General features: G+C 36.7%; 1 protein-coding gene across 1 annotated transcript in view; it reads right to left on the bottom strand.

The window, feature by feature from the left end:
• RUNX1T1 (RUNX1 partner transcriptional co-repressor 1) overlaps positions 1-20,058 on the bottom strand; it is a gene marked incomplete at its 5' end in the record, with an annotated part of 129,036 nt that overhangs the window by 4,920 nt on the left and 104,058 nt on the right. The window contains 2 exon segments of the mRNA XM_079901601.1: positions 8,170-8,360; positions 13,441-13,509. Of these exon segments, the coding sequence (XP_079757727.1) occupies positions 8,170-8,360; positions 13,441-13,509 (260 nt within the window).

The raw sequence follows: 20,058 nt of genomic DNA, 5'->3' as shown, positions 1-20,058 counted from the left end.
CAAAACAAACTTCCGACTGTAATCTGGTAACCCCAACCAGCTGATAGTATGTAGCTGTGTCACAGTTAAAATACCTTTTTTAAAGCCCTGATATATATGGATATTAAAAATCTCCCCACTATGTTCCCTGCAATTATTTTGCTTTCAGCATGTTGGCTGTGTGGCTTAAGGTGGGCTCATAAGCCTATTAAAAATGCCCCAGTGGAATGTCAGCCCATCACCCTGGTCTGTGTACAGCTTCACCACTGTGCAAAATATGCAAAGCAATTTTTAGCACTCATTCTAATTTGGCTAAAAACTAAAGGAGCTCCTAGAGTCTTTCAAGTGCTGGAAGCCTAAAAACTCAAGAACTACAGCTTAAAACTTTTAGAAAGAACTAAGCCCTATGTTCATATTTCTTTACCATTCCGAAATTATGGCCCATGAAGGGAAAAAAAATTAAAACTTTAAGATCACAAACTCTGGCCAGTGGAAGGTGTTTTCAGTGAACATAGCTGAAGAAATCTAGAAGCTTGATTTATATGTTAATATCATAAATAAAAATGGAATTAAAATTAATAGTACCAGAAAGTAATTTTTTTTCCTACTTCCCTTTAATTTAGCCAGGAAAATATCCCCAAAAATATGTACCTCTGATCAGAGGCTTCATTACCAAAATTAGAAGCCCTTCTTTCTCAAAATTAATTAAATCTTATTGCAAGGACAATGGTTCCACAAAGGCCTGAACAAACATGGGCCTGGCCCATCCTCCAGAGCAGCGAGGTATGACACTCATCACTCAGGAAAGTTTACTTCCTTGAGCTTTAGGCATTTAGAATAATGCCAGCTGGATCCTGGAACAAACTCAGAAATAAGTGAAATTCCTAAATAACATCAGAAAATCCCAATTAGAGAACACAGACCCAGATCCAAAACAATATTTTAAGGAAATTAAACATCTAATCTGAGTTAAGTGGCTTCTTTAGGAAATACCCTGGTGTGAGTCCTATCCGCTTTCTGGCAGAGGCACATCTTGGCAGACACAAGGCAGTAACTGCCCAGTTCTCAATGGCTCCTTCAGATTGAAATCAGATGTAGGCAACCTTCTCAATTTAAGTTGATTAAACACACAGACTAAACCAGGTAATTACAAATGCATGTGTTGGGGAATGGAAAGAGGAGACAGAATGGGGACTTCTTTATTTTTTAAAGTGTTTTCAAAGATGGGAACAATTTTACAAATAAAAAAGTGGAATTGTGCCAAATATAGAAACAGATGTTTTGGATTATGAAGCTGCTGGGAATGGAGCCTTTTTGCCTAGCATTTCTGGATTCTGACCCAGGATTCGAGGGCTCTGGTTAGTTTTACCTCCAGTCCCACTCCGAAGTTGTTCAATCCCATTCATTTACCACCCACCACTGAGACAAAAACAACCTTTGACTTTAGGAAGGTGCAACAAAGAGCAATTCAAATGAGCTGGTGGGAAAAAACCTGCATATTTTTATTGCTGTTGACATTGCATTGCCATGAATGTATAGGGAACTTTAGCTCAAGTGTTCAACCAACGGAAATCCCCAAAGTGCATATTCCTTTTTAAAAGTTCATTAGAAGACAGACATAGCAATTTCTATTAATTTCTCCTGGGTGGCTCTACCAAATTTCCTGTTAACTAATCCATACCTGTAAGACTGATGCCTGACCACTGGCACTTGGCCTCTCAACCATCACTTCTGGGAACTGTGCAATGTGCAGAATCTTATGAGTACTCTAATTTTAACCATTTTAAGTTTCTAAGCTTTCTGCCATACACAAAGGTGGAAACTGCAAATTGTGTATGATACCCAGGGGTGTAACTGTAGGGCAGGGATTAAGGTGGTCAATGGCTTAATCTAATTTTATATTTTTCAATTTGTGCTTTTCATATTCAGGCTAGTATTACCTGATAGTTGCTTCTTTCATTCATTCATTCATTCATTCATTCATTCATTTTTCATATAACTGAGCTTCCCTTTCAGTCCTCTAAGCAATGATGCTGGCGACTGAATTACCAAAATAGTACAGAAGTCTCGAGAATACCATTTCATAGCAAATTTCATTCCCAAAGCCCATGGCACTTTATAGTCTCCCTTTATTTGTGAATATTATTCCCTTTTCAGCATAAGGAATGTTTTCCTCCCTATTATGGGAATCAGCAATTGGCCAAAATTAGGCTAGGACTCAGATGAAAAATAGGAGGCAGAACACAACCCTCCCTTTTCTAAATGTACTGGTGCTACCTAGGGAAATGGAAATGATGAGTTGAAGCTTTGGGTGTCAAAGCTGCATGTCAAAGATTGTTGATACTTGTTTCATATCAGCAATTCTTTTTTGTCCCTAAGAACAAAATTATTTCCTTCATCTTGTTATTTTAGATACAGAGAGAATGGTCTTTCTGTCCTACCAGCAAAATAATATCCTTTCTGGTTCTTACTGTTGGAAATTCCTTTTACCAGAAACAAAACATTTTCTCCTAAAAAGTTTCTCCAGGTCTCACACACCTATAATTCTCCAGAAAAACCTTTGCATGCAAGTGATGTTCAATGAATAAAGTAGAATGATTATAATTAAAATTCTCAAAATGTAAATAACTTTTATAGTAAATGATTTGCCTAGATATGAAATTACATAGGTAAGGTTTGATTCACTCAGGTCCTTGCACTGCAAACCAAATACTCTTTCCAAAATGCCACGTTTTGCCTATTTCAGATCTTTCTTAGAGCCTGTTTTGGCAGGAATAAGGTTAGGAGGGCACTTCAACCCTGAAAGTACACAGAGGTTGAACCAGGAAGTTGGAACACCAAAGATAAGGTATCATGGTGTGTAATGGAAATGGCTTCCAATTTTGAGTGGCTCCAGTCACCCTTTCTTGGTTTTTCACTTCCAACTATATCACTTAGTGGATTCAGAACTACAGGCAAGTTACTTAACCTCGTAGAGTGACAGTACCTATAAAGTAGGAATCATAACGATAGGGTTATTCAGGATTATGTCAGTGCTAACTAAAGTGTCCTGATGTTCGGTGGGTCCTGAATAAACGGCAGGAACTAACACCACCTCCTCCTCTTGGCACTGGCTGAAAGCAAATGAGACTACATACCATCTCTGCATGGCACAACCTTTACAATTAGAAAGCTCGTGGCCCTGTGCATCCCTTGATAGGCATTGACAGCTACATAGACAGAACATGAGCTTACTTCCACTTATACGTCATTAGTGGCCAGTTACTTTTTCTCCTTCCTCGCTGCCCTCAGACCTTCTGAAGATTTAGCACTATTGACCTTTTCCCCATTCCTCCTTTTTTAAAAAAAACTTCCCTTATTGAAAGTCCCTCTAACTTTGGTTTCAAGATAATAAAATTCTGTTTCTTATACTATAACCTCTTCCTCTTCTAGTTTTTCATTTTCCCCTAAATACTTGGCAAGGAGGGAAGTTGGCATAAAGAAAAGAAATATCCTTTCCTTCCTACACTCTACCTTGGCAGTCATGGTCTTAAACCATTAGCTGTAAGAAAATGACTCTCAAACCTTCCTCCAGCCTTCATTTCTTTCCTGAGCTGCTGTCTCTTATTTTCAATTGCCTGTTCTGTAGCGCCACCAGGATGCTCCTCTGTCACCCAAGTCAGTAATCCCTAAACCTGACTCTGGTGTGGTCCTTTTCAGTCACTGGCAACGCTCAGGCCAACGACTTTGTCATCTCATTGGAAACTCCCCTGAAACCTCTCAGTGCCAAATCCTACAGACCCTGCTTCCCCCATGGTCTCCCTTCCTTTCCAATCTCACGGTTACTACTCCTTCCCTGCCCTTCCTGTTAGAATAGCTTCTTAATTGTTTTTTATTTTCTCTCTCTCTTACATACTCACACTGCTCTTTATAAGGTGACTTGTTTATAAAAGACTTCTACTCATCTTATTTGTACCTCTCAACCACCTTGCAAAGTGAGTTATAAACATTATCCCAGTTTTATAGATGAGAAAAAACAAAGTTCCAAGAGGTGAACCACTCCATGTCATTCCAGACCATCCAATACACCATGAACATCTATGGATTCAGACAGCTGGTCTTTTAATAAATGAAACAAATAAGCAAAAATCTTAGGTAACATAGAATCAGCTCATACTGTGAGAGCTCCAAATTCTTCTGGGGATCGACAGGTCTGATCAGATTGTGAGGCTTTAATGGGAGCCATGCTGGGAGACTGTGTGTAGTAACTGTGTGGTGACTACCTCCTACTGAGTCCACTTAGTCCATCCCCAGAGTCTGGGCCGCACTGCACAGGATCCACTGGGGATGGCTCTATTAATTCTAGAGGGGGTAATGAAGATGAACCTGTCAGAGTGACCTGTTCCCACTATTAGGGCTCAGCAGGTTCTGGAAACAAAGTTTAAAGGTTCAGTCAGTGTTTCTGCTTAAGTGCCACAAAACCGCCCAATATAAGCGTGTGCACTTCTGCACCTATCTAGGAATAATGAATAAAGACTGTTTCAATCTGGGGGAAAATATCACTTTAGTGGCTTAAACTCGAAACTAACTATTGGAACAGCACAACTATTTGCTCTCTGTTCGAGGCTCAATTCCAGCCATGTGCTTTGATCCCCTAAGCCAGAACAAGTTACAGATCTCAAAGAAAAGCTGTGGCAGGTTCCTTTTGAAATAGTCCAAATCTAACAATATTCACTGGAAAAAAAGACTCTATATGTTTACAGATAGGAACCAGAAATGAATATAGAAAAAATTAAAATGGTTGAAGATAGCCAGATTCACTGAATTTCCTTTCTTTTGATTTATGCTAATGCTAGCATTACATTCTTGATGAAATATGTAATACACTTTAAAAGAGAAAGTACAGAAAATGTCATCTGCTTGTGTCTGCCTAAGCAGTCCAGTGTCATTCTAACGGTTAGTAATAATGATTATTAGTCTATAAACCAAAGTGAAATTAGAGAACTGGATGGGAATATCCTGAAGGAGTCGAGTGTACTGCCGTGTAGCTACTAAAGAAGTGGCCTGCGAGGCAGGCACCTGGGCTGAGGATCAACATCCTGGTTTTCACATTAGACAGCATAAACTATTTAGGCCTTTGTGCTCTATCTGCCCTTTCCAATCTACAGAGGAAATCTGTCTGTCTAGTTGAATTAAATAATTGATTTGAACTTCTTAAAATGTTTTAACTTTTGTTGTTTATGCACAAAAAAAAAAAAAAATGAAGAAAGGTTACCTTCACAAAAAACCGCTGGGCAGATCAAAGCCAGTAAGTTTTTAAAGGTTTAATGCTTAAGGAAGATCACCTGATGTGTACACCCCAAACTCTGCATGTCTACTGAAAAACCACAACTCTCTCCCTTCCTTGTCAGCTGGCCAATCATCAAATCCTGCCTTTTTTTTTTTTTTGCGGTACGCGGGCCTGTCACTGTTGTGGCCTCTCCCGTTGCGGAGCACAGGCTCCGGACGCGCAGGCTCAGCGGCCATGGCTCACGGGCCCAGCCGCTCCGCGGCATGTGGGATCCTCCCGAACCGGGGCACGAACCTGTGTCCCCTGCATTGGCAGGTGGACTCCCAACCACTGCGCCAGCAGGGAAGCCCAAATTCTGCCCATTTTATCTCACGGGTTCAATTTTCTCCACCCCCAGCACCACTGCCAACCATCTTCATCCAACCATCTTCCTCCTCGTCTGTATCCTGAAACAGATCGGTCCCTCCTTTTCATTTCCTCTCATCTCTCTCCACACTGCAGCCTGAGTGATCCTTCCAAAACACTCACCAGCCACATAGTCATCTTGTTTGCAAAGCCTAGCAAAGCTTGCCTTCCCATCTTCCCTGCAAGAAGGCACTGACGTGCGCATGGACCAAAAAAGCAGTGATGAGGCAATGTGGGGGTGGGGTGGGAGGTGGGTGGAAGGTTGCTGCTGAACAGCTCCTGATTATCCTTAAGTATCAGATGAAACAAATTTTTTTCCCAGAAGCCTTTGCACTAAACTCTACTAAGACTCATAATATAGTGATCTGACTCTTCTAATGAATTATACTGAACAAGAAGGTAGGAACCACTGTATCTTCAGTGTCTAGCGCTGTCCCCGACATAGAATAATTTGCTCTTGACAGAATAAATAAATAAATGGATATAATTTAGAGTAATATGTATCAAATAACAAACTGCCCTGGGCAGGTTGCAAACCTGATTTTTAAAAAAATGTCCATAGGGTACAGTTTTAAAATCTGTATCCAAAAATGACCTTCATGATGCTTATTTCATTGTTCTGGAACAATGTAAGGACTGACAGCATGCTGAGAGCTCCAGCGTGGATCCTGCCAACCCCTAGCTGCATGACTAGCCATGTGAGCTTCCTCACCTGCAACATGATAAAATGATTACATCTCAAGGTTCTACCCACCGTATGAGATGAGAAAACCAAAGCTTTTAGAGGTTTAGTGGTTTTCTTGAAATCACAGAATTATAATAGATGGAGCCAGGAATTAAATGTGGCTCTCTGGCTCCCAAACCTTTCCTCCTAGCATAGTCTACTTTAAAATCCTTGAGAAATGTCACCGAAGACAAGGGTAGTGCTATTAAAGATCAGTTTTTCAAGATACCCAAAAAGAAAGAAAGAAAACAGTTACTTTAGAAGATCACTCATATCTAGGTTATTTCATCCTATCTACTATTTCTAGTTACTGCTCGATACACCATATTTTTATAATGCTCAATACCAGTGTCAAGCTCATATATTTTTCTGGATATTAGAAATAAAGGTACACAGCTTATAGATACTAAAGAAATACAGCATTATTAGCCAAATATAAAGACTTAATTCTCAATTTCTCCAAGATATTTATCTTTAGAATTTAGTGACCTATAAAATACTCTTAACATGCATAACAGCCCTAAAACGTTCATATGAAAGTGATAATGTTTTAATGATGGCAACAACTGTGCCTCACAGTATTACTAACTTGAATAGAGCAGGACAAATTCTGTCCAAAAGATGCTAATAAAATTTGTGTTTTCTTTCAAAAAACACAAAACAAAGTCTTTAAATATCTTAGCCATAAGATGCCAGTAAAATTGAATTTATGTCTAGTTTAATTCAACGATGGAAAAGTCTGCAGTTAAAGGGCAGACACACTTCCCTTTGTCCCTCTTTTCCCGAGAAACTTTCAAATGTTGAAAATCAATTGCTTTTGTCCCCTTGCTATTCATCTGCTACACATTAAATAGAAACTCTGGATATCGAATAATTCCCACAGGGTCTTTCATCTACAGACGAGCCTGGTACAAATTAAATTCTTACTCTCCTTCACAAATTGTAGATATGTGTTTTAGTGGACTGTTGATTTATCAGCTTATGCTGTTGCTAGTTCAGCATGGTGTGACTAGTTAACTGTAGTCCTCATCTAAGGGTCCTTTGGGTTGGGGATTGTGGTGCTGTGTTAATGCAGAGCGTTACCATGTTGCTCTGACTTTAGTCTCTGTTGAAAGGCATTCTGTTAGACACTGTGTTTTAGTTACTTCCCAGATCCTTCCGCCATTTAGGCTACGTGTTAATGTGTTTTAAATATACTGTAATAACACTAAATAATATTACCTCTGGCAGTGATGTTATGGTATGAAATGACCATCATAATGGTTATTACAAATAATGTGCAAAAACAGACTGTGCAGAAGATCTCTTAGAAATGTTTAATTGATGCAAGCGTTGGTTTAGCATTCGACTTCAGAACCAATAGTTAAGGAAGTGACTTTGATCCCTGGCCTGCAATATGTCTTCAGACTACACAGCTTACACAGGGTCTCTCCCCTAAATCCCAGCTGTTAGAAGGAAACCACACACATATGCTAACACACACACACACACACAACAGAATTCTGAATCTAAATAGTGCTAGGAAGTTCTAAGAATTTCACTTTAATCTGTTACCCACCAAATATATTAAAAATCTTTTTTGGCAGTTGTTCTTTTAGGCCTTTAATAAAAACAAAATTTGATCAGCTCTTGGTCAACTCCACAAGTGCCAAGCCTACTCCAATTCCCCCCCCCAAAAGATGCGTTTGTCTCAACTCCAATATCCGCCTTTACTTGTGATCTCCTGAAATCGAAAAGGCCCGCCCTCATTAACGGAAGCATCTCCCCAGGGAGTCTTCCATTGGCACCTCACCTCGCTCGAATCTTCCTGCTGGTTGATGACAGCGAGAGCATCCTCCGCCGCCTGCCGCTTGGCCTCTGCCACCGTGCGCTCCATCTTGGCGCGCTCCGAGGTGATCATATCGTGCGCTTTCCGCTCCGCCTCGGACACAGCCTTCTGTAGCTCGGTCATCGCCTGCCGCTTCACCTCGTTGACCGCCTCCTCTGCGTGCCAGGCGGGCCAGACCGGACAAGAGAACAGCTCTTTGTTAGCGCGGGACCTGGGCTACTGATCGCTGTTACACAGAATGCTAGACAACACGCATGACTTTCATCCCAATTACTGGGCAGTTCTTCCGGCTGTCTAAAGAACCACATTTTGGAAATTCATTTTAAGAGAGCAAAGGGTGAGATTTTTTCCTTTAATTTACACTCCTGGGAATATCTTTTAAACTACTGTAGCATCACTACAACTTTTCTACCAAACTAGTACCCCAGAAAGGATTCTGAGACCAGACTAAGTAGACAAAAGGCGAAAATAACCACAAGAATCCTGCCTGGATAATTCAGACACAAGAAGAAGGTGTTTTGCCACAATGCAATAGGTTAATATGAACACAGGGAGTACAGGGGTAAAGCTTTCAGGGAAAGAGAGGAAGGGAACAGATTTTACACAGACACATATGTAAATGCAAAGTTATTTTGCTAGTAAAAGATACAACACAATAACGAAATTAATTTAATGCAGCCCTTTTAAAGAAAATTGAAGATGAAACATACAGAAGATCCAGCTTTTCTTTTTCTTGTCATTTCCTGAGTAATGTGGACATATGACTCTATAGACTAAATGGTAGGGATTTAAAAAAAAATCATTTTCTCATTTCCAGACTTTCAGCTGTTGTCCATCTACTGAATCAAATATAAACAGTCTTGCATAACCAACTGTTGCACTAGACAAATATAATTGAATCATACTGCAGGCCAAAACAATCAGGCCTGACTACAAACCTGCAAGGTGTCAAATTAGCTCTTTATTTTTGGCTGTGGAAAGGGTGCAAAGATTTGACTAATGTAAAACATAAGATTGACAACTAAAACAAGTAATTTCCATTTTAAAAAATTAACTGTTCTAATTAACAAGGGAAAATATCCTCCCCCTGAATTAGTTTATCTAATTTTCATCTTTATTCAAAGCAAAATGACAATGATTAATTGAAAATTTAATAAGCAGTAATTATTAACTTGGCAAACCTACTACCAATTAACACTCTATTAAAACTAATTATGACATGTTTCATTCAAGTGTTTTCACTTAATTGTTTCACTCACTTGAAAAGCACCTTAATTAAATGTTCTGTTTAATTAAAAACATAGATTCCTAATAAAAATGTTTTACTGTAGATAAAAAATGTTAAGAGATGCAAGTACTCCTATAGTTCCTTAAATTTCTGTAGTTATATTTCACACATCCATAGTTCATGACTTGAGGATCATGAAAAGCCCTCCACTAATAATTAACCATGGTGACTTTTGTAGCCTCCACCATTTTCCCAGAATTATTTCTGGTTTGTTTATTCATTTGTAATTACTGTCTGCTAGATTTTATAAACTAAATTACAGGGAAGGATCCAGACTGGAAATATTAACTAAAATATGTTAAGCCTTTGTTGGTTGCTTTAAGATATGTATTTAAAATCTGAAAACAGAGCACTGCACAGAGCTGGCAGCACCTTCTTCACCAGGAGGTGAAAAGATGCCTTTATTATCCTATCATAAATGACTTGGGGCACCAGGGAAGCACTGCCCTTCTAACTATACAGTCAGGGTCTAATTTGGTTTGAATATTCAAGGTGAATTAAAATTCTATCTAAGTGGTAATACAGGACAATAATTTTTGCTTACGATCAAAGCTGTAGCTTGACTAATTGTATATGCAAATCAGGCAATTTATATTTAAATTATGCATTCCTATTCTAATCCCACAGGCACGTACAGATCAGCAAAGAGAATTGGTAGGACATGTGCAAGGTGCTTGAATATTTATTACCAACTGCAAACATTCACTGATCGTTTGAAAAAGAAATATACTGAAGAAAACAGTTGCAATTTAAAAACTATATTTATGGTAGACTTTTTCCAATTTTATAAAGACCTTTAAACTTCAGAGTGTGTTTTGTTATCTTTGCGGTTGCTTTAAAAAATACTACTTTTAGGGGAAAACTGATATGGCCTTCGTCATTTGTTAGGACTCCAAATATTTAATATGGATATCATTATATTATATTGTATTATTAGGATTACATGCAAACTTTGAATACGGTCTGTAGGTTAAATAATTGTGTTGTATGAATGTTAATATCCTGATTGTGGTAACTGTACTGTGGTTACACAAGAAAATGTCCTTGTTCTTAGGAAATACACACTAAAATGTTTACGGTAAAGGGACATCATGTCTGCAACTTACTCTGAAGTACTGAGGTGAAAAATATAATGCACAACAGAAAAAGAGGGAAGGAAAGAGGAAGAGAGAAACAAAAGACATCAAAGCAAATATGGTGAAATAGGGAAAATTGGGAGAAAGGTATATGGGATTTGTTTTTACTATTTTTTGCAACTTTTTCTGCAAGTTCGAAATAATTTCAAAATAAAATGGTGCAAAATATTACATGATGTACTTTCAAGCACAGGATATACTTTTTGCAATTATAATTTTCTCTGAAAAGAAGATGCATGGGTTATAGTACATTGAATTTTAGAGCTCTGCCCCTTTGATATCTTTCAAATGCTTTAAACTTGATTTTATTTACTTATCTTTTGTCACAAAGGTAGTGTATAATAGTTTCATTGCAAAGACACACTTTATAGGTTTTTTCCTAGGGAAAAAAAATTGCCCACAGCCAATTTTAGACTCTTGGGGGGGAAAAGCTTTCAAATTTTAACAGGCTGAGTGTAGATGTCCTGTTCTGCCTTTGGTGTTTTCCTCATGTTGGAATGCCTTGACACTTCGAACACTAGAAATGCTTTCTAAGAAGTCTATAAAGATAAATATTATAAGCAGTTACTTGAGACTTCCAGGTGAAACTGTCATCTATACTTTAGAGATTCAATATACTCCTTAAAATTTAGCATCTATCCATAGAAAACAATTCCCAAACTGTTTTTCTGCAGCAGATTAGGGATATCACTATCCCTAAGATAGTAATAAGAATACAAATTTAATGGACACTACTTCCAAGTCAGATTTTAGACTGAAGACCTAATGTAGATGGATAGGCACATATTAAAAATATTTGAAACATGGTTTGATAAGGTTTAACCCTTCTTAGAGAATGCACGGACACCACATAAACAAGGATTGCTCTTTCCCTCCTCTCAGAGTCCCCATGATGCAAAGTACACCCAGAACTGGTTTCGGAAACCCACAAAACAGACAGTGAAGAAAAATAATAGTGGACTCAATAGATTACAACATGTCAAGTTAAAAAAAAAAAAAACTGATTAAGTGGAAAGTACATAATGAAGTTTTGAATCTGCTTCCAAATGCTTACCACTTATGGTAGGATTTCCTTTGTGCATAGCTATTCAAGTTGACTTTCCAACAAAGGTGGTATATTCAGAAAAATCTGCTCTCACTTCACAGCAGTCAAACAAAGGCTTGAGTAGATAATAGCACAGAAGGAATTTGGATTGCACAAGACTTCACTGTCAATTTTTCTTTATGAACTATCAAGATTTAACTTAAATACACATAAATAGAGAAATGCAGAGATTCTATCCCTCAACATAAAAAGTCATCCTTGTGCTATCCAAAATGGCAACTCTTTGTACCTATTATTGGAATAAGTTGAACTGACAGCTTAAAATTGGGGAAGAAAAATGGTCAGAAGAAAGATGTAGCAATTCCTTCTCCAAGTAGGTGGCACCCAGCACATTTTAACATCTTATGAGTATCCCATGACTATTATCCTGGTAGAAAATCTTCTTAGAGGCGATGCTCTAAATCTGGTAAGACTATACAGATTTTATATATATATATATATATATATATATATATACACACACACACACACACACACATACACACACATATACACATATATAAACCTTAACCTTTAGGCTGAATGGATCTACCTTATTTGTATACTGGACATGCAAGAGATCTTTCTCTGGTTCTTAATCTACACTGCTATACTATCAGATTTTGAAACTCCCTGTCCCACTTACAAAAAGAGTTATTTCTTAGAAAATTTAAAAAACAACCACAAAACTCGAACAAGAGCCAAGGGACCAGAGTCACCAAGTTGCACAGAACTATAGACATAGCTGTGTCAAATCAAAACCCAAATAGAAATCTTCTGCGGGGAAAAAAAAACCCTTTCCTCCTTGATTGTGGTTCTCAGCCCTATACCCGTCTGATCGTCTGCAGAAACAGCATTTTCCAGTCTCTCAACTCAGACAAACTATTTTAACAGTTGAAGTTATAGTAGCTCAAAGCCACATTATGTATTTGCAATGTCATTTTTAACTCTTGAAACAGGTTTGTGCTTTATCTCCTGAGTTGGTTTCTTTTTAAAAATAAGGTTTTGGCTCAACTTTTAAAGTGCTGGTGTTCTACCAAGATTCTGCCAGATTTGAACTTCTTTAAGCCCAATAAGTCAATGAGTCATCAGAAATTTAAATCTACTTCAAAACGCAGAACAATATCCCTTAATGAAAATCAGACAGTATACATGGAAAGGAAAAATAGAAATTTAGCAACTTTGTCATTTAACTTAATTTAGTTCTGGTCATTGAATATTAATTAGCACAAAAGATCAACTTTAAAAACTGGTTGTAACCATAAAACTTCTGAGTGCCTCAGCAAGTGAACTAGATTTGCTGTGATACATTTAAAAAGAATTCAGGAGATATATGTCAATTATACCCCAATTAAAAAAAAAATTAGAAGAGAAGGCTGAAGTAAAACACCAGACTTTGTTTTCATGAAGGAAAAATTGCATGCAATCTGAGACCTCAGGCTTCCAGCCTGAAACCATTATAGCCCCTGAAAAATGGGGTTTATAACAGAAGCATCACCAGACTCTCATTACAGTAGCACTAGCAGATGCTACTAAAATAAAAACTATTTCATGTTCTAATCAGGCCTGGTTTAAGAATATTCATCAGGATTTTTAAATTTTGTATGTGGGGGTTTGTTTTGTTGTTGTTAGCAGTAAAGTCCCTTCTTGTCATTCTTCACGTCACTTCATTAACAACTGCACACAGCTGCCAGAACACTAAATTCGTGTTTTTAAACAATTCTTACCAGCTTTCTTCCAGATCTCCTCTGGCACATATCCAGAAGCAGGCCTGTGAAGGAATTCCCGATGTGCATCTATGAAAAGAATAAAAATTGGTGGAGAGAGGAGGAAAGCACCATAAGCACTGTTATGTCATTACACAGGGTAGAAGCAAGCAATGCCCACTATCTCAGCTTCTCTACAAAAACATAGTTTTAAAAGGCTGGGCATTTCACTTCTAAAAAATAAACAAAAATAGCAAGACCAGTCATCAGAGCACAAGGAAAACAGGTCATTGGTCTAAATGCCTTGTATGCTCAAAGCCAAAACAACTCTAAATATTTCATTATATAATATGATATTTGGGAACACTGTTCCCAACACTCCTTAAGTATGGGAATTTCTATGGGTATATTTTATTTTATTAAAGAAAATAAACTGTATCTGGTAATTTTCTTTTTTTTTCCAAAGTCAAATTGGTAGTTAGAAAGTCAAATGTTAGGGTAACATAATTTTCACACAGCTCTGATTCTACCACCTTTCAATAAATAGTGAGCCTGATTCCATGGCTAACCAGCTCTAACAATTACTTTAAAAAATCTTGATGAGCATTCAAAATTCTCACAAAAATTAGATCATATAGATTTGACATGGATGGAAGCAAGAAAGAATCATTAGAATGGATTCACAGATAGCCAGTTGACCAAATATAACTAGTACATGACATGCTTTCCGGAAAAAAAAAAAAAAAAAATGAAGTTCCACTTTAAGTGAAATGCTGTGCTTTTATGCTGACCAAATTTTAAAAGTTTGAGAAAACGGATCATAATAAAGCTGATGTAGGAATGCTCACCTCCAAAATAACATCTTCATGAAAATGACATGAAACCTTTTATATATGTTTTTATATATGCTTGAAAGTAAAGTGTACAGTCTTTCAGAGATAAAATATGCACTAAACTTCTTCCATACTGGATTTTCAAATGAAAGTCTATGTATTTAGAAGTTTGAGGGGAAGAAAAAAAATCATTTTAACTTTTATAAATATAGCAATCTTTCAACCCATGATAAATTTCAAATAATTGAAGTTTTCTCTACATGTATAAGAAATGTTAAGTAGCAGACTTTTTAAAGAATACTCTATCTAATGTATGGTGAAGATCAAAAGAAATTCAGTCCAGTTTTCTATATTTTATGGAGCTACAGAATGAGAAAAGCACAATCAATTTATCTAAGTATATCATTTTATATTTGAATGCCTTAGACACATTTGAATATTTTGAATCCTTCGAGGGTACACAGATTATCAGTTGGCCAGAACATAAAATTTCCACAACTATTCTGAATTAGCAAAACCTTATTATAGCTTAGTGAAGGGCATATGGAAACTCTCTGTACTATCTTTGAAATGTTTCCTTAAGTCTAAAATTATTCCAAATATAAAAAGTTTATTTTTAAAAGTTTACGTTATAATTTTATGACTACTTGATAATCAAATGGACTGGAAATACCCATGCATTCTCATGTACACATTCATTTCTATACAGTAAATGATGAAAAGCAAAATGGCTTTATTTAAGTAATTTTCATTTGCTAAAGAGCTTGATAAAACCGTTTGATGCATATACGACTTCCAAGAAATATCACGTGCCTAATTAGATTTGTCAAAATTACCTTTCACATCATTATAAAGTGCAGTCAAGTTCAAGTTCACATTTAGCCACATGACACAGTGAAACAGAGATTTACTTAAGACAACTTTTAGATATTTATTTTTAGGAGAAAAGACTTTGGCTTAAGAATAATTTACTGGATAAGAATAGATTTGTAAAGTCTGAAGACAAACAAAAAAATGCTTTCTCCACAGTAGCAAAAAAAAAAAAAAAAGAAAACAAAAAATTTTCCATTTATTGGGTTAAGGAAAGAGTTATAACTTTATAAAAAATATTTTTTAATGGACTATTATATTTATAGGGAACAGGGAAACTGATGTTAAGTTATCCAAATACTAATTACCAGCCGTAGGCAGCACAGGCAGAAGAGTTAGTTCTAAAGCCCAGAGAAGGTGAATCTTGGCTTTGCCACCTGCTCTCCCTGTGACACTGGGCAAGTTAGTTTCTCCATGTCTCAGCCACCACATCTGTAAAGTGGGGACAATACTACTACATTTGAGATTGCTGCTGTGAGGACTCAGCGAGGTACTTCCTACTACATGCTTGGCATGGCACATCCTAAACTCTGATTAGATGTTAGTGCTACTCCCATCATTATTATTTAGCAGGTTGCCCAGTAAGAATGGATATACAGTCATCCTTTGGTATCTGAAGGGGACCAAGATCCGAGGATGTTCAAGTCCCTTCTATAAAATGGCATAGTGAATAGTGCTGCTCTGAACATAGAGGTGCATGTATCTTTTTGAATTGCAGTTTTATCCAGATATATACCCAGGAGTGAAACAGAAACAGACTCACAGACATAGAGAATAGACTTGTGGTGGCCAAGGGGGAGGTTGGGTGGGGGAGGGATGAATTGGGAGCTTGGGGTTAGCAGATGCAGACTATTATATATAGAATGGATAAACAACAAGGTCCTACTGTATAGCACAGGGAACTATATTCAATAACCTGTGATAAACCATAATGGAAAAGAATTTTTAAAAGAATGCATATATAACTGAACCACTGTGCTGTACCACAGAAATTAACAACACTGTAAATCAACTACACTTTAATTAACAAAAAAAAAGCATGGTATTTGCTTTGGATGCTAATTTGTTTGCTACACACATCCTTTCCTATACTTTAAATCATATCTAGATTACTTATAATTTATAACACAATGTAAATGCTATGTAAATAGCTGCCAGCACATGGCAAATTCAAGTTTTGCTTTTTGGAACTTTCTGGAATTTTTTTTCCCAAATACTTTTGATGTGTGCTAGGTTGAATCCATGGATGTGGAACCTGCGGATACGGAGGGCCAACTGTATACTTATTTCCTTATTTAAAAAAACTAAGGTGAAAAGAGAACCATAAAGTTTCTTTTTTCACCCAGCACTGACATCCAAAGGGCACAAAACTTTAGACAAAACAAAACCATTGAAGAAGTTTGGATTAAGTAATACACACCAGTAAATTTTTACTCCCTCAGTACATGTCACTTGAGGAGAGAAGTTATGTCTATAATTAGCAATTCACTGTCTGAACCCTTGATGGGAAGTCCTCAAACTTCTTAGGTGATACTTTTATAAATTTTATTCAAACCTCATGAATAGCCCCCAAATTTGCTCAAAGATAGATAGTGTACTGGAGTCAACTGTGCACCCACCTTCCCGTGTGCTATACAGTCTGTATAGATCGTGAGGATCCATATGCCATACTGGAAAGTTGTGCTGTATTTCACCTTCTTGGCTACATTTCCCTAGAATTCTCAATGATACATTGTCTTATTCACATAGAGTCAAACTCCACCTAACCTAGAACCCTGATAGAAGTACCAACTACAATCAAGCAAAAGTTTTCTTAATCCTATCCTAAGAAAGTGTTTTTTTCCTCAAAATGCTGCAGAATATAAAGGCAAATAAAATTTTTTATATAATATACACCTATTTACATATATATATACATATTTTACAATATCCCCTCCAGTTCTAAGTTACTGTGTCCTAGCTAAGCATCAGGTGTACCAACAGAAAGAATGAAGTGATGACAGTAGAGGTACTGCTCAGAAACTATTTTGATTCACTGACAAATTCTACTTTAATAGCTACAGAAACTGAATGATTAATTTAATATTTTCTCTTCTGATTAACTAGTAGCAATAACAGAGTCCACATATGCAAAACTGAGTTTAAAAAACCAAAACAGGTCTTCCCTAGTGGCGCAGTGGTTGAGAGTCCACCTGCTGATGCAGGGGACATGGGTTCGTGCCCCGGTCCGGGAAGATCCCACATGCCACGGAGCGGCTGGGCCCGTGAGCCATGGCCGCTGAGCCTGCGCGTCCGGAGCCTGTGCTCCGCAACGGGAGAAGCCACAACAGGGAGAGGCCCGCTTACCGCAAAAAAGAAAAAAAAAAAAAAAGTGAAAAACCAAAACAAATCCTGAAATTGATCAATATTACAAGAGACAACTTCTCTCTTAAGACTTTCTTATTTTAGATTATTGGTGAATATAGACAAACTTATGCAAAACATTCTAAGGCTCAGATTCTGAAGAAGCTAATTTTTAACCATTAAATCTTGACCACCTATAAAATATAAGTTGCTGTAAAATAGATGGTTGTTCTAAAATGCAGTGGTGAAACAAAAACAGAAGAGTCTGTGCGAGATGGTTTAAAATGTGAAATGTATACATATGTAACTACTGAAAGATGGAAAAATTATAGAAAAGACCTTATAAATTACGTTTAGCTTACTTTGGGATGCAAACTGCTTGGGGATGAAAGAAGAGGAGGAGGGGAGCCCCCAGAAGATACATCTATGAAATGAGACCAAGTCGAAGTGGGGGAAATGTTTTAAGAAATGTGAAAAGACAGAAAAAGCAATCTATGATGTATGGAAGAGATGGAAGATGCACTACACTTACGACAGATGGAGACCATTGGATACTAGATACAGCAAGGGCCGCCATCAATATACATGAAGGGATGAGCTGATGGCCTTTGGAGAACCAATGTGACCTCATATGACCCAGGACAGCAATGCTCAAAGCTTGGCAACACCTATGTTATGGCCTTCATCCTGTAGTGGGCAGAATGAGGCTGTGATCATGATAATATCTATTACAAAAACCATCAAAAGAAAGGAAGGGTTAAATGAGTTCATCTTTAGAAATGTTACTTATTTTTGTTTTAAAGGATAATAAATCCAGAAATCTCAACTTTATGTTCAGAAGCCCAACCCAACCTAGAAGCCAAGAACTACATTAGGATTTTCATCTTTAACAATAAAAATACCTAATGCTGTAGGAGGCAACCATCTCTTCTTGTTTTTCAAAGATGGACATATTTAACTAGTAGTCACGTCTTTTTTAACCCAATATACTAAATATAGTAGACTCTTTAAAGGAGCTCAGATGCATCGTCTTGAAATGAATTTCATGATGTAATTTAAAAGGAATCAATACAAGTACATAAAATCTAAACTGTTATGCAGATATACTCTGAATAACTTGTTTGTGGTTTTTATGATCTGATAGTATAGAAGTAGAAAAATATATTCCTTTGGATGGGAGTAAACTATTTTTCTATAGCCCTGTATTATGAATTAGGGTCCCAAAGGTATAACAGATTTACTGTATTTAAGACGGAATTCCCCTTTTCTTGTTTCTGTGCCTATTATATAAATTAGCCACCTAAACATTACTGCTTGGAAATACTTTTGGAATGAAAAAATACCTAAGAATCTACTATAATTTCATAAAATTGTGTGCCAAGCAATAACACTAATTTTATGTACGGCTCGCTACTCTCTAAACTGTGAGATTGCATGTTAGAAATCATAATAATAGCTATTCCTTATAGCACATCTACTATGTGTCAGGCACTGTCCCATATGCTGTATAACTGTTAACTCATTTAATACAGAAACACCTATGAAATATGTATTGTTACCATCCCCACTTAACAGATGAAGAAACTGAGGCAGAGAGTTACTTGCCAAAGGTCACAAAACTAGTAAGAAGAACCAGGGATTCAGATCCAGACATCTGCTCAAACCCTGTGCCTTTAACTTTCATGCTAGATTACCTGAGCATTGAGACAGTTAATGAGAAACTCTATAATTCAATCATGTGACAGTGATAAAACTTGTCAGCCAAAGGAATTTTAAAATATTAATTTCTGTACCAATTACTTGAGGCAGGAGGTGGTATTAATTCAACAAACTTATGAATCTCTAAGCCTTCTGTGAATGATCAAGTTGATGTATCATTTCATTTAAAACAAAAACCTCTTTCTGAGGTTTAAAAAATAGTTTTTAAATTGTTTAAAAAAATTAAAAATTGTTTAAAAAAATAGTTTTCCAATTTTCTTAAGACTTGGATATTTGGAGTTTTTTCCTGGAAAGCAAGTGAGTTATAATAATAATACAAATAATTAAAATCTATTATTTCAAGGAAAAGTGTATTATTTCAAAAGTCCTTCAAGATAACAACCTGTTTTTGACTTAAAGAGTAGAAATAACATTATGGACTTAGTGTGTACTCAGCTTTAAAACTGTTTAAGAGGCTACTCATTTAAAATAGTCTTTACTTAATATCTGGGGGGAACTCCCCAAATTCAATTAGTAATAGATTAATCATGTTATCTTACCAATCCCTCAAACTGACTTAATACTATGGATATATTTCAAAAGCGAGAATGGGAATGAGTTTAACAAACACAACACAACAGTTATGGAAGTTACATTTTTCTCTGTACAGTCACCAAATACAATTTAAAATGCTAAAAATGAGTGTATGACTAAATGTTGTCATTGTTTCTAAGATAGGAATGTGACTAGGGCAATATTTTGAACTAAAGATATCTTCTATAACATTATTCTGAAGGTCTCATTTGAGACCAGACAGCAGCTTAAGAATTAAGAGAATCCAGCTAAAGGAAACACATGTAGAATAATCATAGGATATGGAGCTCTTAGGCATATC

Source organism: Stenella coeruleoalba (assembly GCF_951394435.1).
Source record: "Stenella coeruleoalba genome assembly, chromosome: 17".
Taxonomy (NCBI): domain Eukaryota; kingdom Metazoa; phylum Chordata; class Mammalia; order Artiodactyla; family Delphinidae; genus Stenella; species Stenella coeruleoalba.
The sequence above is the reverse complement of the archived record's forward strand: the minus strand, read 5'-3'. Positions and strand labels throughout refer to the sequence as shown.